Consider the following 23,850-nt stretch of genomic DNA (forward strand, 5'->3'; position numbering starts at 1 on the left):
AGGAACAGACATTGAGACGGGCTCAACCCTGAAGCATTTTCAAAGATCCCATTCCTTAGGCTACAGCAAGAGCCATCCACCCAGTGGGATGGCAGGTGAGGGAGCCAGCCAATGGGGAGCACAAGTGAGGGGGTCCTGGCGTCCAGGTCCAGGCCCCACATTCAGTACCCTGGGGTTAACTTGGACTGCAATCACCTGCGATGAGGATATGTGCTGTCTTCTCCAGCCCCGGCCTCCTCCCATAGCGACTTTTAGCTGCTGTTCTCAGAGGCCCGTCACGGAGGCAGAGCCGGGCACCCGGCCGCTCCAGGGGGCCCTCCCCTAGCAAACTGTCCTCATGTGAGGAAGAGAACATAGGAGGGGAGAGGGAGGAGGCCTGTCAGTGAGCATCCCGGCACAGCTGTGGGCTCCCATTCCCACCTCAGATAGTGGTAACTTGAGTGGCAGTCCATTAAGGGTCTGGGAGATAGGTGTCAGGGGCTATCACACGGGGCCCTGCCTCAAAAACAGAAGGCACAGGAGGTCAGTGGGAGCTCAGCTGGGGGCACATGTACCTGCGCAGACTCTGGACGAGGAAGGCAAATGGGCCCATGGGGTAGGGGTCTCCACTGTCACCAGCAGCCACTGCTTCTTCCCAGGTCTTGGTCCCCATGGGAAGTATCCGCCATGCACTCAGCACTCCATGCAGCTGGTCCACAGTCAGACCTGAAAACCCAAGCTCTCTGAGGTCCTCGCCAAACCACACAGTGTACCCATCCCTGTGACATCTGGTCCCTCCTTGCACTGCTCACTGAGACAAACAACTGAACCAAGGTCATCCAACCCTGAGCTCCCAGCCTCCAAATCCACCCCAAGCACTGACCACTACGTGTGACCTCAAGGGTAGCCAAGGCTTGGGGAAGGACACTGGGGCCATGCTCTTGTTCCAGGGTGCCCAGGATGTGCTGCAGTAGTAGGGGGACAGTGGCGGGCAGGGTCCGGAGTCGCTCAGACACCTGGGAAAGGAGGAAGATGGGCTTCAGCGAGTAGGGAGAGGAGAAGAGGCAGCTTTGGTTGTGGACGGTGGTGCAGCAGGAGAAGCCATGGGGTATGATGCAAAAGGAAAGAGAAATGGGTGAGAGCGAAGTGGGTAGGGGTGAGATGAGGATGGGGAATGGATGATCATGAGATGACAAAGGATGAGGGGAGAGAAGTCGAGGGATGGGAAGGAAAGAAGCTGAATGGAGAATGGGAAATGGGATTAGGACTTAGAAAATCGGGATTGGGTTTACACCCCCAACTGACCTGCTCATAGAGCGTGAAGAGCCTCAGGTGATCGGTGACCAAGCGCAGGTAGAGCGGCAGGGCTGACCCACGCTTCACCAGCAGCAGCCGCATCTAACGAGACTCAGAGGACTCAGCGTGGGGACCAGAGAGCCTGCCTCCAGCCAGCCCTCGGCCTGCTGCCCCCCACCCCTAGCACTAAGACCACTGCAAGGCAGCTCCTCCTCTGAGTGTCCCCAGCAGGCATCACCTGATGACATCACTTCAGGACACAGCCATCCCTTCCTTACACTGCTCTGCCTTGCCAGCCCCTCTTTCAAGGAAGCCCCTCTAGCTTAGCCTGCCCCACCTAATAACCACAGCTTTACTCCTCTCCTCAGCCAGACAGGCCCTGGGAGGCTGTTCACCAGGGGAAAAAGGCAGGGTGATGTTATAAGGTCTCACGGTTATTTTGTTAGCAACTCTCCCCAGCACAGAGTTCCTAAGAAAACAAAGGAGCAAGACTGTGTGGGGCAGCCAGCAGCCTCAGCACCCTGGGTCCTCACAGCTCTGATTCACCCCCCACACCCACCAGCCCCGACCTAGGTCCAACCTGGTTGTTAAAAGGTGACTCCTCCAGACGCTTCCCGTACAGAGCCAGCTCCTCTCTCACCAGCCGGGCCCGAGCAGATGGCTCCAGAGGCCCCAGGGCCACCACATGGGCACCCTGGCTCTGCTCAAGGCTCTCCCCTAGGCCTGCGTCAGTAGACATGCTCAGCACCAGGTGCACCCACTGTGATATTTGAGCAAAAGGGCAGGGAGGTAGAAGGAAAAGGAAAAGAATGTTGGAAGAGCCCCAAACCTCCCTACTGCATCCCACCCACACCCCCTTCTCACACTCACCCGGGGAAGGGTCTTTGGGATCCAGTCTGAGATCAGTTCCCCATGCTGGTCCACCAACCTGTCAGCCCCGTCGACGATCAGGACCAGGGTCTGGCCAGATTGCAGGGACTGAGCAGACTTGGGCAACAGCCTCTGCTGCAGGTGCCACACCAGGCCCCTGTGTGTGGAGGGGAAGGACCAGGGTCAGTGGGAGAAGGAGGAGTAAGGGGTAAGAGGTGGTGTCATGTGGCATCAAAAAGGCTGGGCTAATGGCGGATACACACCGGTAGGTGCTGGGGAGGGCGCTCGGCTCCTGCAGTTGGCTATGCAGATAGGCACATAGGCGTCTGAGCAGGGTGAGGGCGAGACCCTGGTCAGGGCGGGCCCCTGAAAAGTGGAAGAAGACTAAGGGGGCCACCTTGACTCCATCAGGAGCCTGCAGAGCTGACACAAGGGATGCCTGCATGGGAAGGAAACAGTAAACACAGTCATATTTTATATGCACAAGCTCCCTGGGCCCCACCTCCTCAGCCCTCCTCAGCCCACACAGTCCTCCCTCCCTCCTGCCCAGGCCTCTGGGACTCTATACCAGGAAGGCGGTCTTGCCCTGTCCTGACTGCCCGGTCACCAGGCTCAGCCTCCCTCGGTGCAGCATTAGCTGCTGCACCATGTCCTGAAGGAGGCGCGGTCGGGCAGAACTCAGTGGCTTCCGCAGCTGCTGAAAGGTGGCCTGGACCAAGTCATCATCTGGGACGGATACTGGCTGTTCCAGCTGGGCCTCGGGCTGAGGGCACATGGGGCAGTGACTATCCATGTTTCCATGGTCCTCAGGACCCCCAGGCCTAAAACTCACACAGCCCCCACCAAGTTACTTTCTACCCAGGGCTACCTAGACCCCGCCTCCCTCTCCACTCCCCTGGCCACCGTCGCTCCTGCTGACCTGTAGGTAAAGCTTCTGGATCATATTCCACACATCCTGCAGAACCAACTGCCCAAACTCCTCCAGCCCCCCAACATAGGGCCGGCCGGCTGCCACACCCCCCCACTCACAGGCATATCTGTGGGCAAAGCAAGCACAAGCAGAGTCAGAGCAGGCCTGGCTCCCCTCACCACATCTCTCCACGCGTGGGCTCTCTAGCCCTCCCAGCTCACCTGCGACAGGTAATCCCTTTCTGTCTGTTCAGAGAGCTCTTCAGTTCTGAGATTCGATGTGCAGCCTCTTCAGACTCAGAAGTAAAGTCAGATTTCCAGGCGTCTGGCACAGACCTGAACACCAAAGATACCCCAAGAGTGGGGCTGGACTCAGACCCCAGTCTCTCTCTACTCCCAACCATAGCCCTGGCTGTGGTTACCAGGAACTCCTCACGTGGAGATCTCCTGACTTCAGCTGCGAGGCTGATTTCGTGCTGCAAAGGCAAGCTCTCTGAGCCCTATTTCTCTCTTCTAGCTTCCCCTTCCTATACTCTGAATGTTGGAGACGGAAGACATGGCCACTGATCCTGTCTGGCCTTCTGTGGAGACCAAGGCACAGAGGCAAGAGAAGGTACCTGAGGAAGCTAGAGTCCCGGAAGTAGATGAGAGCTTGGGCAGATGGCTGCAGGCGGAGGCTCCGATCCAGGAACTGCATCACCTCCATCTCTGTCACAGAACGACCTGAAGGGTACTGCTGGGCCTGTAGGAAGATGCAGAGAACAGGCAGGTTCAGTCTTAGGTCACACTAACCCCTCCCTTGAGATGTGCCAAGACCCCAGGGCTCCTTCATCCCAGTAATGTTCCTCCTTCCCTCCAGACACAAGCCAATAAAACATAGCTAATAGCTAACATTTATTGAATGCCTGTCATGTGTTGAGCATTTTTAAAAATAGCTGTATAATTCTCATCGTAACCCTGCAATGTAGACATCATTTTTGTCTTTAATATACGGGGAAGTTGAGGCTAGGTGAGGATAAGCCATTTCCCAAAAAGCCACACAATCTGTAAATGACAGAAGAGACATCAGAACCCAGATCCATCTAATGGGAAAACCTAAACAGACCTACCTCATACCTCTCGCATCCTTGGCCAACCCAGAGGTACTTCTCAAAGGAATTCCCTCATCTTAGACTTGGCCACTTGCAGGACCTTCTGCTTATGTTTCACTTCAAGTCTCAAGGACCTGCCTGTGCATAGTCCCAGTGTTCCTGACAGATGTGGCTACTCCCCACCCCTGCCCCAAACTTGGTTTCCTCCCCAGACCCTGCTCCAACTTGCCATCTGCCTTACCCAGCGGAAGTGAGGATGGTCAGGGAGGTTGTAGTTGGGGGGAATATAGCCATAGCGGGAGCCCAGAATCCCCACAAACAGCTGTGAGTTCTCCACCTCCCCAAGGCACACTTCCAGTTGTCTGCAGGCACAGTTATGGGGACACTATATCAGGGAATATAGGCACAAATGGGGAGACAGGGCCTTGCTGACAACTGAGCAAAGTGAAGGCAGGCTGCTCTTGTCAGCATCCAAGGAGCATGCCCCGCCCTCAGCCCTCTGCCGTTCTTGCAGCCTCAACCCTGCCCACCTCAGTTCTACCACTCAAGTCCCTTCTTCCTGACCCGGCCCCTCTTCTCTGTGGCCCCCACACCTGTTCCTACGAGTCTCCTCCTCGGTGACGCCCCAGCGCAGATCAATGGCATGAAGGCTGATGCGGTGGGGGGCGGCTCGGGCCTGCAATGCCGGCAGCACAGACCTCAGCAGCAGGTCCCGCTCCCCGTGCATGTCCCGGAAAGTGGAGGAAATGAAAAGCCGGATTTTGCGCCATCTGGGGGTAAGCAGAGGGCTGGGCTCAGTCTAAGGCTCAGGCCCACAACCCAATTCTACAGACACAGCTGTGACTGCCCTTCAGCACTGAGCACGAGCCAGGTAGGAGAGACAAGAGGCCTCCAGAGAATAACCTGCTCAGAGCCTCAACTGCAGAGCTCTGGAAATTAAACCCCATTTGCCATTTCTCATGCGCCCCTCCAGTGTCAGCTAATACTTATTATACACTTACTATTTGCCCATGGAATGCTCATGATAACACTGTGAGGTAAGCACAATCATTATCTCCATTTTACTTATCAAGGAACTATAGGTTTAAGAAATTAAGCAACTAGCCCAAGATTCAAGCTACTATTTGGCAAATCTAGGAGGAGAAACCCAGGGCCTGTATACCTAAGCCCTCTGCCTGAGCCCTGGCTACATGTCTGCAGTGCTTGCTGCCAGCCTCACATTCTAAACTCTTTCCCAAGAAGAGAAAGGGGCGTGCTCACAATCTGACAATTTCCTGTGTTAGAGAAACCCCTGCCTGGGAAAGAGGAAGTACACCTCAGTGAATAGAATAAGCAGCATCTCAACAGCCAGAATTTCAGTCACCTGAGTTTCTCTAGTTTTGCTGGCAGCCCCCACACACACTCCCATTTCACAAAGACATAGAAACACAGACTGACCGAGACTGGGAAATAGAAGCCAAGGGGCTTGGAGTATTCTCTTCCAGTGGGCGGAGAGACAGGGCCCCTGTCTTTCCTGGAGGTGGTGGAATCTTGAATATTTTGTCCATTTGGCCCACATGTTCTAGAAGACGGGAGGCCCCACGCTCTGCAATGAACCTGACATAAATAGTGACAAAATTAACGAGAACAGAATACTAGAGGCCAAATCAGGAAGATCTTCCAAGGAGGAAGGAGACAAAGATATGGCTAGGTTAGGTCACCCAGTCAACTGGAGCTCTTTAAGAAGAGGACCGCAAGCAGTGAATACAGACTTAAAATAAACAAGGGTGCAGAGCCATGGGAATGAAGGAACAGAGAAGAAACCCAGCTCTAGGCCCTCCTGTTGTGTATGGTTATCACAGGCTTTCTGTTGGGCCAGGGACAACGGCACTGGGTGAAGGTGCAAAGATTAAGGCCATCTCAGTCTGGGCTTGATCAGCTTTGTACCAGCCATGAAAGATCCCTGGAGAAGTAACAATGTGCATGAAGCTTCCTAACAGGACTTGAGGGCAATGGGTAGCATCCTAATGAAAACACCTGGAAGAAAACAAGGCTAGCAGTAGAGAGAAAGACAAAGTAAAAAGACTCCTGTCAATTTGGTATAAATAAATAAATTTAGCATGGGATTTCCTCTGGATCAAGAGTGGAACAGACCACATAGAATGAATTAGAAGTGATATGACCAACCCTTGAGTTGTTCCCTTAAAAGCAAACAGTGCAATCTCCCAGGTCTCCTTTTCTTCTTTCCTACTAGATGTAATACAAAAATGATGGCTGCAGCTGGAGCAACCATCTTGAACCATGAGGTGGAAGCAGAGTGTTTGAGGATGGTGGAGTGACAAAATAGAAGGTGCCTAGGTCCCTGTAAACACTGTGTTGTTGCTATGCCTAGACAGCTGTGAAAGAGGAATAAACTTTACCTTGCTTAAAAAGGACAATGAATGGAGTAGATGCCACAGATAATCTCTGAAAGATGTTCTAACAAAGCCCCCAACCCCTTCGGTGCTCATACTGTACTTACTTCAGAATCCCGTCAGTACAGCCTAGGAGTGTCATGTCATTGGGATTCGAATCTGAAAACCTGGCCAAGGAAGAAGCAGTACTACCCATCAGAAACAGTGCCAGGAACACAGAGTCACTGTCCCCTAACACTCTAGGATGGACACCCCACCTCTGCACTTTCAATAGGGTTATGTGCTAGGCTGGAACTGGGGTGGACCCCCCCACCCCCAAAAATGAGTATAGAGCTAGGCTGAAGACTTCAGAGAAGGTTCTAGCACTTGAAGTGCAATACAGGTAAGAGGCAGAGATGGGGAGGGGCCTGGCAAGTGGGAGTGACCCATGCTTTGGTAGGGTAGAGAGGAAATATGGATCACTATCTTCTGGCACTCAGCAAGGAGCATGAGCATCCTTACGTGTAACATATCCTTCTTAAGCAAACACCAACAAAGAGGCACTTGGAATTCACGTGCTGCCAGAAAAGCTGTTTGGCCTCATTTATCAGGCTTCCATTCATAATGTGGCCAAAGAGGATGACCCTGTCCACCTGTAAGATGAAAGACGAGGGGCTGAGACTGGGGGACAGAGGGATAGACGAGATGCTAAAGACCTCAAGACGCCAAGAGAAGAGATCTGAGGATTGGGGAACTGAGGGAACTCTGAGGGGGATGAAAACTGCCTCTTCTGAGAGCATCAGGAGGGCAGAAGCCACTTCACCCTGACTTGGAGGGCCGTCAAAGCCGAGGGTGAGGAGGGGCAGCCATGTGCTGTAGCTGACTCATTCAGGCTCAAAAGAGCTGACTGTCAAATCTTTAGGAATTTTGTGAGCCAGTTGTTAAAGGTGGCCACTATTAAATTGTATAAACTGACAAATAAATTCTATTAAAAACAAAGGTAATAAATACTCAAAACTCATCACTTCCTAATTATTTTACTATTATCTACTCTTGATCTTATTAACATCTACTTTATCTGTATTGTGGAAATACCATATAATGGTGTGCTACTGAGCATCTCTTCCCAACTCTGTGTCCACTGACATCATGTTGGTCGCTTGAAATCAGCTATGGAAGGGGTATTTATGCTGTGGAAATTAGCAAATGCTATTTACCAAGACTTATTTGTCCAGACTGCTGGCTGATTAACATTTACCAGCATACCGCTGGGGCGGCGGGTTGCAGCCAGCAGGGAGGTGATCTGGGTGCTGTACAGAGTTTGAATGGTTAGCTTTGAGGTATGAGATATATCAGTTGTAGAGGAAAATGTGGGGGAGGGGAGGGTTTCTCATGGCCTGGGCAGTACTCACAGGGACCCTTTGGGCAGCCAGAGACAGCAAGTACTTCCCAAAAGTATCCCGGGAAAATTCATAATAATTTCCGTCCAACTCCTGAAGGAAAGAGGCTCATGTTATGTGGTTGAATGGGAGATGACCAATAAGCAACAAAGACCATAGTCTGCTTAGGAAACCTTCAGAACTGTGTCTATCTAAGCCTTTCCTGACTATTCAGGCTGTTCCCAGGCCTGTGTCCTTTCATATATTTTTCATGGTCGGGGTGGGTGCCTGACCTGGACTTGAGCATGGAGTTCGATGGCAGTCTTCAGGATACCCTCTTCTGCCTTGAGCACAGCAGTCTTCAGAGTGCCACTTCCGCACAGCAAGAGATCCGCGTGCTCTGCCCGCGCAATCATCATTCCAATCAACAGCAGCACATAATTCAGGGGGGGCTGAATGGACAAGCATCAGGAGGAAAGAAGGCTCCCTTATGTTGGAATCCACTCTTGTCCATCCAGCCCTGGAGGCCAAACACCTCCACTGGCTGGAGAAAAGGGGACAATATCCTCAGTTAAGAAGGGACAGCCCTCAGGAAGAGCTGATGGGGAGGGAGGTGGAGAGAGGCCAGGATCCCTGCCCAAATTCAACACTGGGATGTAGGGAGGTGAAAGTGAGACATATTTTGGTGACAGAAATTTAGAGAAGATTTAGTCCCAGCCAAATGCTCAATGTCAGTACCATAATCCATGAACAGGTCAAGACCACATTCTAGGAATTGTCCCTAGGAACCAAGGTCTGATACCAGGAAGCAAACACATATCATTTATCTCAGTTTTGTGTCCTTGTTTGTGAGAACCAGGTCCGTGAACAGGATACGTCTCAGGATCCCCAGCATCCTACCAACCCCCACCTTTTTATTTATTTTTCCTTACCCCTTGTGGGTTGTTCTTGGGACAGAGCTTGTCTGCTTCAGCATCTGTCATATAGACCAAGAGGGTGCGGCCTGGCAGCGGGGGCAGGCTGTGCTTCACGGAGAGGTTCACGGCTGTCTCCAGGGCCTGTCGATACCGAGCCAGCGTCTCACTGTCATATTTACACTGTCTGCAAGCAGGAAAGACACAGACGGAAGGGCTCAGGGGCTTCCCTGTTTGACACTTTGAAGCAGGCGGGAAGATGAGAACTTGCCACTCAAGTACTGAATGTTCACCCCTCTTTCACAGCCCACCTCCAATGCTGGTAGAGAAGACCAGGACAGAGCTTCCCTTCGTCTCCATTCTACAGGACTCCTCCATTCTCACGGCAGGAGAGGAGAGGTCCTCTGTAGACTTACTCTCTGAAATCGCTTACCCTACTGATCCATACATACTTCATGAGGCAAGATTTAACTGCTACATATTTTTAAACTCTATTTTAAAGAGCAAATACTAACTCTTGACTCTGAAAACTGACAATTAAAGGAGAAAGAGTTGAACATTCATCTCATCTTTCCAAGACAATCGCTATGTCGGGGTAACTAAACAGCTTTAATTGATGAGGGAAGTTCTTTCTAGAATTCCAGCTAATAAATATGGGAAATGATAGAAATTCCCCATCCTACAACTGCTAATGAAACAATTGGTTCAGGCAAAGATCACCAATGGACGAACCATTAACTTTACCTGGAGAGATCGGGCTATCATCACCCAAGAGCACTGATCAGTCTTAGCATCACTATGAGTGGGACCACCAGACTTTTTGTGCCTCCTGATCCTGTATCCGAGCAGAAGGCCAAAAGAAGTCTGGTGGTCTCACTCATAGTGTACAAAGGATCACCAATGAAATACTCTTGCAAGAAGAAAAGTTAAATCTGGGGGCTGGCCCCGTGGCCGAGTGGTTAAGTTTGCACTCTGCTTCGGCGGCCCAAGGTTTCGCCAGTTCAAGTCCTGGGCACGGACATGGCATGGCTCATCAGGCCATGCTGAAGCGGCGTCCCACATGCCACAACTAGAAGGATCCACAACTAAAAATACACAACTATGTACCAGGGGGCTTTGGAGAGGAAAAAGGAGGGGGAAAAAAAAGTTAAATCTGAATCTACTCAAGCCTTTAGAGTTAATGTTAAGGGTACATGAAATAGATAATCAAGTTAGATGACACCATGAGGAAGGAGAGAAATCTAGAATGTGGGACATTCTGTGGGGTCCCTGAACCTGGTTTCCACAGCAAGTCAATGGCATGAAAACAATTGAAAGATTAAAAGAGATTTAAGAGACTTAACCAAATGTAATGTGTATGCCTTGTTCGGATCCTGATTTGAATAAAACTGTGAAATGACACTTTTGAGGCAGTTGGGAAATTTGAATATGGACTGGATAATAAATGATAATACCAAGGAATTATGTTCAGTTTTCTTACGTATATTAATGACATTCTGATTATATAAGAAAATGTCTGTTTTAAGAGACACGTGACAAGCAGGGAGGGATGAAATAAAATGTATCATATTATTTGGCATTTCTTTTTAAAAACATCTTCAAAAAAAAGGAAAAAAGAAAAAGAAGAAAGGGATCAGGAAAGGAAGCGTGGTAAAATCTAGATTATCACTGAATACGGCCATTACAGTTTTACGGGTGGCCATTACACTATTCTCATTACTTGCGTGCATGTTAAATTTTTCATAATGATTTTTTTAATTTAGAGAATTCAGTAGTGTCTACCAGTGCTATCCAAAAGAATTAAATTACAATTAATGACATCAAGTTAAATTAAAATTACACATGTAATTTAAAATTTTCTAGTAGCCACATTAAAAAAGGTAAAAAGAAACAGGAGAAATTAATTTAATACTACATTAATTTAATCTAATATACATAAAAACAGTTTCACTTCAACATATAATTTAAAAATTATAAAGGAGATATTTTACATCCTTTTTGATTCTGTCTTCAAAGTCTAGCACATCTCAGTTCTGACAAGCCACATTTCAAGTGCTCAATAGCCACATGTAGCTAGTGGCTACCGTACCGGCCAGGAAAGCATTCTATTTGGACTGCACCCTCGGCTTGTTTCCTAATGGCTCTGTGTTCAGTCACTGACTCCCTGATTCCAGAGATTCTCAGCCACTGAATCTTACAAAAGGTTAGTGGAGCCCTGCCTTTGTCTCGAACAAAGATGAATGAAGATACTGTTGAAGCATCTGAAAGAACAGAGTGCTGGGACTCCATCAAGTTTACAGAACAGGTGTTATGTCTGTCTTTGAGCCTGCTTGATAATAACTATTGTTATATGTGTCAAAAAAAAGAAAGTGAATGGGTCAGATAATACAGAGAGAGACAAACAAAAAGAAAAACAAACAGATATCACAGAGAAGAAAAAGAAAGAAAAACATGAACCCGAGCAGAGGCAGAGAGGACACTAGCTTGCACGAGGTAAGAGAAAGGGAGATGCTCCACAGACTCACGGAATCCGCAGAAACCAATAAAACAATCACAGATAATAGAGAGGACGCCCAAACACAGATTTTGTTTCATGATCTCTCTATAGGACAACATTAAAGACAAGGTTTGCTGTGCAAGAGACGAATGGAACCAGGCAGATCTGGGCCATTGGGATAACTGACAAGCATCTTTACAGAATAAAAATTGGGGTTCCCAGACGACTCCCAAGCCCTGTCTAGGTACCTCTTGTGCCCACCCTTTGCTCCCAGATACCACACACACACACCTGGATTTGTGTATTTTCAGCTTCTCCCGCTTGAGCTGCTCATACATCAGAGGTATCATCATTGCTGCTCGAAGCTCCCGACGACTTGGATTGCAAAGTTTCTTCTGATAGGCATGCCTCTTGATATTTTTTGAGTTTCTAATCATTATCTGCCTCATCAGTTTTGTGTTGGAAGGAAATGGCAATGCTGCGTGGCAACAGGTAAGTGTGTGAGCCAGGCAGCTTCTAGTCTCTCATCTTGTCTTCCCATCATTACCTGTCCTGTGCCCTAACCCTTGGGGCTGGCAAGTGTCTGACCTCTGCCCACCCAACACCCTGACAGTGGAAGGCAAGAGGATGAGAAATACTAGTATTGCTGTCTCATCTATTCTCAGAGAAGAGAGATAAACAGGAATTGGAAGAAGAGAGATAATACCTTTACTTTTGAGTTGAGCCTCAAGGTCATTGATGGAATCATGGGCATTAAGGAATCTGAATGGAAACTGCCGACTGTGGATCACTGATTTCTGAAAAGTAAGGGAGGGGTCATAAGCAGAGGTGAGGAAGGACAAAATGGATATTAGAGAAGAGATACAGAGAAAGGGGGAGGAGATTAAAGAAAAAAGAAAGTCGTCGTGTGAGAATATGAGAAGAGGTAAAGAAGAAAGGAGAGGAAGTAACAGAAGGAGCCTGTTTCTTTTGTATCAGACTCCCTCTGAAGTCAGTTAAATCACAGAAGTCCCTCTTCCTTGGAAGTCACTGATCTCAGAAAATAAAAGGGAAAGGTTCTTATACTCTAATCTCTCAAAGGGTTGATGAACCCCTAGACCTGTCTCCCCTAACTATCTGTATCTCCATACCTGTATACAGACCACATGGAAACCGCTTGGTGGTCAAACAGCTTCCCCAGCCACTGGGAAAAGCTTGGCTACCTGCCCCTCACACATACCGCATGCTGGAGTCTCTGGAGTACAAGCTCGTGGTGGCGGGGACTGATTCCAACACGCAGCAGGTTGCACAGATTCCGAAGCATGGCCATGAAGGGAAGCTTCCCATTGTCTGCCAAAGGTCAGGCACAGGGTGAGAAAAGCAAATGGAGGATGAGTGGGAGAGGTCAGAGACCAGAGCAAGAAGTTCAGAAGCCACGTAGAAAACTCAGGATGAGGGAGTAAGGTGCTAACATAGGATCTACCCAACTCAAAATGTTTTAAAGGTCTGAAAAGATAAAAACAGGGTTGGCCTGAAGTTTGGAGGAAAATTTATACAGCACTGTTTACGGGACGGCTGTTTCAATAAGCAACTTAGGTTACAACTTTGTCTGTTAGCTCCAGTTCTGAGACTGGGCTCAACTAGCAAAATATATTCTCTAATCTAGAACAATGATTTCCAAACTTTTTAGGTAGCTAAAAGAGAAATTTCCTGATGTAAGTTTATCTGTGAACTGTATAGATGTAGTACAATCATAAGTTAATATTTCAAGGCACAATACATACCTAAGGTAAAGTTCACCATTGACAACAGTGAGTGTAAATCCATACTTCAAATAATCTTCTTGATACTTTTTAAGTTTTCTGGCAAACTTCTTGTAAAAGTCATTATTTTTCACTTAAATACAGGTGAAAAATATTCGCACTGAAGTAGAATTTCACCTCTCTCACTTTCTCACTGTTCGCTTGTCCCTGTGATATGAGTATTATCTCCAAGTCATAGTTTCTTAACAATAATCTTTTTAAGGTTTATGTCAATTTTAGAGGGTTAGTTTGGTTAATACTAAATAATTCTAAATCCATTTACAATTCGAAGATAAGTTGCAATAAGTCACATTATGCAGAAATAAAAAGAGTGAGGAGACAGCACTAAAGTCTTCATATTGTGGAACTCCTACTCAATAAACTTCAACTATCATGTGACACATAACCATACACCATTTGGACATATAGGGCTTCAAAATGTGTACTGAATATTGGAAAAATTCTTTCTTTTAGATAAAGGTAAACATAAATAGGAGGTGTGATATTTTTCCTGGTGCATTTTCAGAGGTGCATTCAGACCACTTTACAGACCAGGCCTGTCAGCCCCCGACATCCCAGGCACTAGCCTCATTATCAGCAGTTTTCATCAGGAGAGTAGTGGTGCTTTTTTTTAAGGTGATGTAAGTCTCATTTGAATTACAGCTAGAAGCCTTCAGCCTTCTGGAAGACCTGGGGCTCGCCAATCATGATTCTGATTCACAAACTGTGTAGAACAACTAGGTTGTGTACACAGTGTAAATGATGTGTGACAACTGATCAATTATTGCGTCCTTTGTCAACTCATACGTTTTTTTCAACTGTTGCTACGTATGAAAGGTTTTCTAGATCATTTTGATAGAACTTAAGCCCAATATCATATTTAAGATACTAGAAAATAAATTGAATTTTTATCCCGTAGATCGAGAAATTCACTGATTTCATTCCAAAAAACTGTTGATGAGTTATTAAGAGCCTTGTAGAAGCCAAAGAGGAGCCTGTATATCTAATTACATTTTACCTTATATTTTATACTTTTATTTATGTATTTTCTTTTATTTACATTTACTTTATATTTATATTCACATAATTATATGTTATGTATTTCCTAAAGCACATAATTTACTAGTACACGTATAAAATTTTTAAATTACATACACATATATTCTGATGTATTCCCCAAATTTTTTTAATATATGATCAAAAAACTCTAGAGACCATTGCATTAGACTCTGGGCATTTGTCTCAGCCAAGATAAACGACACAGTTTTAATTTTCATGGGCAGAGGGAGGAAGTGGAGATGTTTCATAGTAGAATCATCCACACACACTGGCGGCCATGCAGGACTCTTGATCCTACTCCACCTGAAGTGGAATCAAATTCTAGGGAAGAGGTTGTCATGCGTGCGTGTGTGTGTGTGTGTGTGTACTCTAATTCCCATGTGATTCTGATGCATATACCCCCCAGTGACAACCACAAAGTGAGAGGAGGAATAAGCAGCTGAGCAATTCAGGCTGCCCTGGGTACGATTTATAAACAGCAGTTCACAGAGAAATAAGGTAAAAGCCAACTGGAGCTTCTGAAGCTCCAAAATGTGATGTCTACAAAACTCAAACAGTTAAAAGGTCTACAGTGAGATATTTCTCAACATAAAGAAGCTGACTTTAAATTTTCAAAGATGGAAGAGAAAGTAAAAGAAAACAAAATGGAACAGAAAGAGCCTTCTATCGTTAAAAATAAACTAATGAAAACACAGAGAGAACGAGAAGATTAAAAATAATTTGGTCCTCCTCAATTTGAATTGTTTTCCTTGATCAGTGTGAGCAAATTACCAAAAATGTCCATGTCCTAAATTTGTGTTTCTGTGGAGATTCCAATATGCCATGTGCCAGTCCTACCATGTTTGGATAAGTTACACAGATGTTAATACAAGTGAAATTAGAGGGAAGGCACCACTGTTGTCAGGTTGTTGATAAAGGCTTGTATATCTCCTAACCACATCTGGAATAATGATCCGCCTATGATGCCAATGCTACTTAATGCAGGCACCACTGTTCACTTGGTGTGGTCAATGGCAGACCTTATAAATCCAATCATTTTCAGTGATGTAACTGCCAGGCAAGAGAACAACTGCATCACGCCACAGAAATCTTCTAGTTATGGCCTAAAATGTAGAGGCATGAATGGTGAAGAGAGGAAGCAAGTGTGATGGTCAAGGTTACTGTACCGATGAGTTCCTCCCAGACGGAAGCTTTGTTCCCCCGCAAGCTCAGCTCCCGTTCCCAGGTCTCTGGCTGAGAGAGCTTCATCCGCTTCCCAGCTCTGCTAGAATCCCACGGCCCGGGGAGGCGACTTCGAGAAAAGGCCTGTAGGTTGGAGGGGTATCTGTGACAAAGGAGGAAAAGTTTATCACTGAAAATAGCAGATGAAAAAATGGCGGGGTGAGCTGACCCGGGATTCTCTCCCCTCCAAAATACAGCAAAAGATTAGAAGAACTTAATTTCAGAGAATAAACATAATGCCAGCTTGTTAGAGACCTACAATACCAAGAAGGCGGAGATCATAACCTTGCTTACACCTTCGGAGGCGCCAGAACGGTAGGAGAGAACATCGCTCCCTCCCCTAGAGTCTGCGATCGCTGCGGCGTGGGTCGGGAAGGAGCGGGAGAGGGGCCGCGACGGGGGATCATCCAGGACTCCTGCTGCTGATTCAGTGGAGACCCGCTGACAGGGGGAAAGCTGCCATTCGCGGGGACCCCATAAATCAAGGGCTTTGGGAGACCAGAGAACAGAACTGATCTGAACCCAGACCTGCATGTGTGAGTAACAGCCCCCCCCCCCCCCCCCCCGAGCAAAGCCAATGGGTGCAGCCATCTTGCCCCAAGGCGGAGAGCTCATAACACGGGGCTCTCGACCCCCATCTACTGGCGACAGGTGGTAACTGCAACTGAATTCTACCACCATGAGAAAAAACCGCTCCTCTACCGTCCAGCAATTTATAAAAGCCCCAGACCAGAAGGAAAACAATAAAAACACAGAATTAAGTCCTGAGGACGTGGAATTAGGTAAACTAAGTGATAATGAATTCAGAGCAGCTATAATCAAGAAACTCAATGAGGTAGAGAGAAAGATAGAGAAACAAGCCAATGAGTTCTGGAGTTACTTCACAAAAGAGATTGAAATCATAAAGAAGAATCAAACAGAATTACTTGAGATGAAAAACACAATGGACCAGATAAAACAGAATACGGATTCCTTGAATGCCCGTGTAGACAACATAGAGGAGAAAATTAGCATAATCGAAGATAGACAGGCTGAATGGCGCCAGACAGAGGGAGAAAGAGAACTAAGAATTAAAAAAAATGAGGAAAATCTCCGAGAGATAATGGATTCAATGAGGAGTAAGAACATAAGGATCATAGGAATTCCCGAGAATATGGAAAAGGAAAATGGAGCAGAAAGTGTGCTTAACGAAATTATTGAAGAGAACTTCCCAAATCTAGGGATCAACGGAGAAACGTGTGTAGAGGAGGGTTTTAGATCTCCTAGATTTGTCAATGTAAAAAGAGCTAACCCACGGCACATAGTAGTAAAGTTGGCAAAAAGGAAAGATAAGGAAAGCATACTCAAGGAAGTAAGAAAAAAAAAGAGAATAACCTATAAAGGAGCCCCTATCAGATTGTCAGCAGATTTCTCTACAGAAACCCTACAAGCTAGGAGAGAATGGAGTGACATATTCAAAGCTTTAAAGGATAAAAATCTTCAGCCAAGAATACTCTATCCAGCAAGAATTTCCTCCAGATATGAGGGAGAAATTAAATCTTTTCCAGACAAACAAAAGTTAAGGGAATTTGTAACTAAAAGCCCTCCATTACAAGAAATCCTCAAGAAGGCTCTCATACCTGAAAAAAGAAAAAAGGGAGAAAGGGGACACAAGCCACAGACTAGGGAGACCGATGGACAGAACCAGAACAGGATAGCAAATATTCAATTATAGCATTAGGGTAAAGGTAAGGAAACTACCAAAACAAGGACGATCTTAGCACTCTAACTACCAATTAATAAGATGAGTTGGAATAAAAAATGAAAATAATTATTTAGGACGGGAAGAGCAAAGGGTCTAAATGAGTATTGGTCAAGTAAGTAAGAGACCACCAGAGAATAGACTATATTATACACGAGATTCTAATTACAAACTTCAAGGTAGACACTAAAATAAAGTACAGAACAGAGCCACAAATCATAGATAAGGAAAAATCTAAGAAACCCAGCATAAGAAATTGCAGTATTAAATGGGTAGTCTAAAGCAAACAGGAAAAGAAACGCAGGAAAACAAGATAATGAGCAACAGATTAACAGCACTAAGTCTACATGCATCAATAATCACTCTCAATGTGAACAGATTGAACTCTCCAATAAAAAGACACAGAGTGGCAAAATGGATTAAAGAACACGATCCAACAATTTGTTGCCTCCAGGAAACACACCTCAGCCCCAAGGACAAACACAGACTCAGGGTGAAGGGGTGGAGGACAATACTTCAAGCAAATAGCAAGGAAAAAAAGGCAGGTGTTGCAATTCTCATATCAGACCAAGGGGATTTCAAAATAAGACAGGTAAAGAGAGACACAGAGGGACAATATATAATGATCAAAGGGACACTTCATCAAGAAGAAATAACGCTTATAAATATCTATGCACCCAACACAGGAGCACCAAGATTCATAAAGCAACTATTAACAGACCTAAAGGAAGATGTTAAAAACAACACAATAATAGTAGGGGACCTCAACACACCACTCACATCAATGGACAGATCATCCAGACAGAAAATCAACAGGAAATAGTGGAGCTAAAGGAAAACTAAAACAATTGGACTTAATAGACATATATAGAACACTTCATCCTAAAACAGCAGAATACACATTCTTCTCAAGTGCGCATGGAACATTCTCTAGGATAGACCATATGTTGGGAAACAAGGCAAGCCTCTACAAATTTAAAAAAATTGAAATAATAACAAGCATCTTCTCAGATCATAGTGCTATAAGGCTAGAAATTAATTACAAGAAAAAAGCTGAGAAAGGCACAAAGATGTGGAGACTAAACAACACACTACTGAACAAGCAATGGATCATTGAAGAAATTAAAGAAGAAATAAAAAAATATCTGGAAACAAATGAAAATGATAGCATGCCATACCAACTCATATGGGATACAGCAAAAGCTGTATTAAGAGGAAAATTCATCGCAGTACAGGCACATCTTAACAAACAAGAAAAATCCCAAATAAGCAACCTTAAAGCACACCTAACTGAACTAGAGAAAAAAGAACAAATAAAGCCCAAAGTCAGCAGAAGGAGAGAAATAATAAAAATCAGAGCAGAAATAAATACTATTGAAACGAAAAAGGCAGTTGAAAGGATCAATGACACAAAGAGCTGGTTCTTTGAGAAGATAAACAAAATTGACAAACTCCTAGCCAGACTTACAAAGAAAAAAAGGGAGAAAGCTCAAATAAACAAAATCAGAAATGAGCGAGGAGAAATAACAACAGACTCTGCAGAAATACAACAGATTATAAGAGAATACTACAAAAAACTATATGCCAACAGAATGGATAACCTAGAGGAAATGGATAAATTCTTGGACTCCTACAATCTCCCAAAGCTCACTCAAGAAGAGGCAGACAATTTGAACAGACCAATCACAAGGAAAGAGATTGAAACAGCAATAAAAAACATCCCAAAGAATAAAACCCCAGGACCAGATGGCTTTCCTGGGGAATTCTACCAAACTTTCAGAGAGGATTTAATACCTATCCTTTTCAAGCTATTTCAAAAAATTAGGGAAGATGGAACACTTCCTAACACATTCTATGAGGCCAACATCACGCTGATACCAAAACCTGACAAGGACACCATGAAAAAAGAGAACTACAGGCCATCACTGATGAACACAGATGCAAAAATTCTAAACAAAATTTTGGCAACCAGAATTCAGTAATTCCTCAAAAGGATCATACATCATGATCAGGTGGGATTCATACCAGGGACACAGGGATGGTTCAACATCCGCAAATCAATCAACGTGATACACCGCATCAACAAACTGAGGAATAAAAACCACATGATCATCTCAATAGATGCAGAGAAGGCATTTGACAAGATCCAACAGCCATTTATGATAAAAACTCTGAACAAAATGGGCATAGAAGCAAACTACCTCAACATAATAAAGGCCATATATGACAAACCCATAGCCAACATCATACTCAATGGGCAAAAACTGAACGCCATCCCCCTGAAAACAGGAACCACACAAGGATGCCCTCTATCACCACTCTTATTTAACATAGTACTGGAGGTCCTGGCCAGAGCAATCAGGCAAGAATAAGGAATAAAAGGAATCCAAACAGGGAGGGAAGAAGTGAAACTCTCGCTGTTTGCAGACGACATGATCTTATATATAGAAAACCCCAAAGAATCCATTGGAAAACTCTTAGAAGTAATCAACAACTACAGAAAAGTTGCAGGATATAAAATCAATTTGCATAAATCAGTAGCATTTCTATACTCCAGTAATGAACCAACAGAAAAAGAACTCAAGAATACAATACCATTCACAATCGCAACAAAAAGAATAAAATACCTTGGGGTAAATTTAACTAAGGAAGTGAAGGACCTATATAATGAAAATTACAAGGCCTTTCTGAGAGAATTGGATGACGACATAAGGAGATGGAAAGACATTCCATGTACATGGATTGGAAGAATAAACATAGTTAAAATGTCCGTTCTACCTAAAGCAATCTACAGATTCAACGCCATCCCAATCAGAATCCCAATGACATTCTTTACAGAATTAGAACAAAGAATCCTAAAATTCATATGGGGCAACAAAAGACCCCGAATTTCTAAAGCAATCCTGAGAAAAAAGAACAAAACGGGAGGCATCACAATCCCTGACTTCAAAACATATTACAAAGCTACAGTAATCAAAACAGCATGGTACTGGTACAAAAACAGGTGCACAGATCAATGGAACAGAATTGAAAGCCCAGAAATAAAACCACACATCTATGGACAGCTTATCTTTGACAAAGGAGCTGAGGGCATACAATGGAGAAAAGAAAGTCTTTTCAACAAGTGGTGCTGGGAAAACTGGAAAGCCACATGTAAAGGAATGAAAATCGACCATTCTTTTTCACCATTCACCAAAATAAACTCAAAATGCATCAAAGACCTAAAGGTGAGACCTGAAACCATAAGGCTTCTGGAAGAAAAGGTAGGCAGTACACTCTTTGACATCAGTATTAAAAGGATCTTTTCGGACACCATGCCTTCTCAGAGAAGGGAAACAGTAGAAAGAATAAACAAATGGGACTTCATCAGATTAAAGAGCTTCTTCAAGGCAAATGAAAACAGGATTGAAACAAAAAAACAACCCACTAACTGGGAAAAAATATTTGCAAGTCATATATCTGACAAAGGCTTAATATCCATAATATATAAAGAACTCTCACAACTCAACAACAAAACATCAAACAACCCAATCAAAAAATGGGCTGGAGACATGAACAGACATTTCTCCAAAGAAGATATACTGATGGCCAATAGGCACATGAAAAGATGCTCATCATCGCTGATCATCAGGGAAATGCAAATCAAAACTACACTAAGATATCACCTTACACCCGTTAGAATGACAAAAATATCTAAAACTAATAGCAACAAATGTTGGAGAGGTTGCAGAGAAAAAGGAACCCTCATACACTGCTGGTGGGAATGCAAACTGGTGCAGCCACTATGGAAAACAGTATGGAGATTCCTCAAAAAATTAAAAATAGAACTACCATATGATACAGCCATCCCACTACTGGGTATTTATCCAAAGAGCTTGAAGTCAGCAATCCCAAAAGTCCTATGCACCCCAATGTTTATTGCAGCACTGTTTACAATAGCCAAGACGTGGAAGCAACCTAAGTGTCCAGCAACAGACAAATGGATAAAGAAGATGTGGTACATATATACAATGGAATACTACTCAGCTGCAAAACAGAACAAAATCATTCCATTTGCAATAACATGGATGGACCTTGAGAGAATTATGTTAAGTGAAATAAGCCAGTGAGAGAAGGATAATCTGTGTATGACTCCACTCATATGAAGAATTTAAAATTATGGACTAAGAACAGTTTAGTGGATACCAGGGGAAAGGTGGGGTGGGAGGTGGGCACAAAGGGTGAAGTGGTGCACCTACAACATGACTGACAAACATTAATGTACAACTGAAATTTCACGAGATTGTAACCTATCAATAACTCAATTAAAAAAAAAAAAGAAAAAAAGAAAATAGCAGCTGAAGATAATCCAGAAAAGGAAAGGTGATCAGTCAAAGCCAGTCAGTCATGTTTACAGGCCATGTCTGCCCAAACTAAGGTTGCTGGGGTTGAGAACTACAGGGACTGGGGCCATGGGTGCTGAAAAGTCAAGGAGTTACCCAGATGGAATGTATGTTCAGGGTGTATCTCCTCACCTGTAGCCCAGCAGGGCTTGGACATGCTGGGCAGGCTCCTTGATATGCAGTCGCTGCACCAACTTCTTCAGGGTGAACCTTGGCTGCTTCTTTTTCTCTGGCACCACATTGTAGGACGCCTCAAACTGTGGAAATATCCCCCAAGTCCACAAGGGTCACTCAATCTATGACCATGGACACTTTCTTCAGAAAGCAGAATGTAAGACCATCCTATATCCATGAAGTAATTTCTTTCCCCAAAGTAGAGCTGGGCAAAGAGTAGGAAAAGGGGGTCAAAATCTCCAGCAACAAGAGCTGCTGTGGCAAGCATACGACAGTGGCTCTTTGAGGTCACTGTGTTTCATTTACACAAGATTGAACTATCAATGGTTAAAATGAGATGATTGGCTTGTGAAAACAAGATGGGGATAGAATGAACAGAGAACACCTTGCTTTTAGAGGAAGGGAAAGGAAAAAGTGGCTCTTATTTAAGTCACTGAGACTTGGAACAGGTAAGAGGAGGCATGAGCACAACGCAGGCTGTGAGGAGTTAAAAACTGCAAGAAGTGGCCTTTCTGGATCTTCTGTGGTAGAAGAGCTAAGTGTGGGATGTATTAATAGGATGAAGAGAAAAGATCAGCTGATCAACTGAGAATTATTTTCTTATAATACTAGCATATATTTTCCTAATAATCTATTTTAATGATGACAATGGTGATACCTAACACTTATTCAATGCCAGGTATTCTTAGAAATACTTTAAATACAGTAACTGATTCAGTCCTCACAAAAACCCAATGAAGTAGGTACTGCTATTATCCTCATTCTATATCTGAGGAAACTGAGGCAAGAGAGGCTAAGTCATTTGGCCACGGTCGCATAGCTAGCAGGTGGTGGTGGTTGGTGGTGGTGGAGATGGTGGGATTCAAACCCCGGTAGTCTGAATCCAAATTCCATGCTCTTAACCACTAAGAGCAGCGCCTTCTCATTAATGCAAAAAAAAACTTGTTTGTGGGGCCAGCCCCGTGGCTGAGTGGTTAAGTTCGCACGCTCCACTGCAGGCGGCCCAGGGTTTCGTCGGTTCGAATCCTGGGCGCGGAAATGGCACCGCTGATCGAGCCACGCTGAGGTGGCATCCCACATGCCACAACTAGAAGGACCCACAACTAAGAATATACAACTATGTACCTGGAGGCTTTGGGGAGAAAAGGAAAAAAATAAAATCTTTAAAAAAAAATTTGTTTGGTTTGTGTTTAAAACTTCCTATGGAAAGTAGATATTTCATAATGTTTTCAACTTGCTTATCCAGCTGGACATGCCACCTGTCAGTAAAGTATAATACCAAGAAGAGAGAAAAGGGAAAAAAGTAGACTTTCCAAATGCTCTCAAAACCTAGCCCATAATCACAGCCGAGAAGTCTTCAGGCAGGAAGTTGGCATGTGCTATTAGTAATAATATACCCTTAGTATTTCTAAACCTAATGGAATTCCATTTCCAAACATTAGTTGAGAAAAGACTGCACATGCACATATAGAAACCCAGAACAAGGAACTCACCTTCTTCTGTTCATCCATAAGAGGTGCCAGGCACTTTGGCAAATATCGCTGTCTCTCAGAAAAGGGATGCTCTGTCTTCTGCTGGGTCAGGAGAAGTAGTTTCAAGAAGGGAAAAGGAGGTTGTCCCTGGAGAAACTCATTCCAACAGCCCCAAAGGCCCATATCTACCAAAAAGGGGGTGAGCTAGGAAAGAGGCAGGCCCTGCCCTCTCTGCCCGCTGAGCTCTACCCGGCTCCTCTCCCTTTCTCTGACTCCTTTTGTTCCGGGTGGTAGGAACATGTCACACGCTTAGTGTGGGATCTCCCAAGGGTCAGCATGTTCCTTCATCCCTCCCTTTCCAGAGAATAGGGACCTGGGCTGTGAATGACCAGGGTTGAGGCAGGGACTAACTGGAGGGTGGGGGCGCCGGCGGGGGCGACTCTTGGCCCGGTGCTTCCGAGGGTTGTACTTAGCCAGTTGGTACTCATCAAACTGGGCAAATTTGTCAGTCATAGCAGCACGCAGACAGCTGGGCAGGGGCACCAGCTTGTTCTCCTCTCCTTCAGCGAGGCTCTGTCAGAGAGAGGAGAGACCATGAGGAGTGAGACCCAAACAAACCCTCCAAACAAAACAAGACCACTCCATGGGGTTAAATGAGAGCACAGAACAGGGAGCAAGTTCCCAGCCCCAGCTCTAAAACTAAAATTTCTATG

General features: G+C 45.0%; 1 protein-coding gene across 9 annotated transcripts in view; it reads right to left on the reverse strand.

Moving 5' to 3' along the window:
• The window catches only part of TEP1 (telomerase associated protein 1), a 41,716-nt gene that overhangs the window by 11,136 nt on the left and 6,730 nt on the right, over nucleotides 1-23,850 (reverse strand). For 5 of the 9 annotated variants that reach the window (XR_011541638.1, XM_070626368.1, XM_070626362.1 and 2 more), the window contains exons 6-31: nucleotides 23,549-23,710; nucleotides 23,159-23,239; nucleotides 21,624-21,748; nucleotides 15,314-15,471; nucleotides 12,527-12,636; nucleotides 12,014-12,104; nucleotides 11,599-11,785; nucleotides 8,829-8,997; nucleotides 8,190-8,348; nucleotides 7,930-8,010; nucleotides 7,040-7,170; nucleotides 6,646-6,705; nucleotides 5,583-5,741; nucleotides 4,739-4,915; nucleotides 4,387-4,507; nucleotides 3,672-3,796; nucleotides 3,277-3,390; nucleotides 3,065-3,182; nucleotides 2,714-2,908; nucleotides 2,409-2,584; nucleotides 2,146-2,302; nucleotides 1,856-2,035; nucleotides 1,285-1,377; nucleotides 863-995; nucleotides 555-705; nucleotides 196-329 (exon numbers count right to left, since the gene is read on the reverse strand). Coding sequence is in view for 8 of the 9 variants with exons in the window: in XM_070626368.1 (XP_070482469.1) it covers nucleotides 196-329; nucleotides 555-705; nucleotides 863-995; nucleotides 1,285-1,377; nucleotides 1,856-2,035; nucleotides 2,146-2,302; nucleotides 2,409-2,584; nucleotides 2,714-2,908; nucleotides 3,065-3,182; nucleotides 3,277-3,390; nucleotides 3,672-3,796; nucleotides 4,387-4,507; nucleotides 4,739-4,915; nucleotides 5,583-5,741; nucleotides 6,646-6,705; nucleotides 7,040-7,170; nucleotides 7,930-8,010; nucleotides 8,190-8,348; nucleotides 8,829-8,997; nucleotides 11,599-11,785; nucleotides 12,014-12,104; nucleotides 12,527-12,636; nucleotides 15,314-15,471; nucleotides 21,624-21,748; nucleotides 23,159-23,239; nucleotides 23,549-23,710 (3,547 nt within the window). In the remaining variant the exon portion in view is untranslated. The remainder of the gene's footprint in view (nucleotides 1-195; nucleotides 330-554; nucleotides 706-862; nucleotides 996-1,284; nucleotides 1,378-1,855; nucleotides 2,036-2,145; nucleotides 2,303-2,408; nucleotides 2,585-2,713; nucleotides 2,909-3,064; nucleotides 3,183-3,276; nucleotides 3,391-3,671; nucleotides 3,797-4,386; nucleotides 4,508-4,738; nucleotides 4,916-5,582; nucleotides 5,742-6,645; nucleotides 6,706-7,039; nucleotides 7,171-7,929; nucleotides 8,011-8,189; nucleotides 8,349-8,828; nucleotides 8,998-11,598; nucleotides 11,786-12,013; nucleotides 12,105-12,526; nucleotides 12,637-15,313; nucleotides 15,472-21,623; nucleotides 21,749-23,158; nucleotides 23,240-23,548; nucleotides 23,711-23,850) is intronic. The other 4 variants (XM_008533179.2, XM_008533177.2, XM_008533178.2 and 1 more) reach the window with 2 other exon arrangements.

This window comes from Equus przewalskii, chromosome 1 (genome assembly GCF_037783145.1).
Source record: "Equus przewalskii isolate Varuska chromosome 1, EquPr2, whole genome shotgun sequence".
NCBI lineage: Eukaryota > Metazoa > Chordata > Mammalia > Perissodactyla > Equidae > Equus > Equus przewalskii.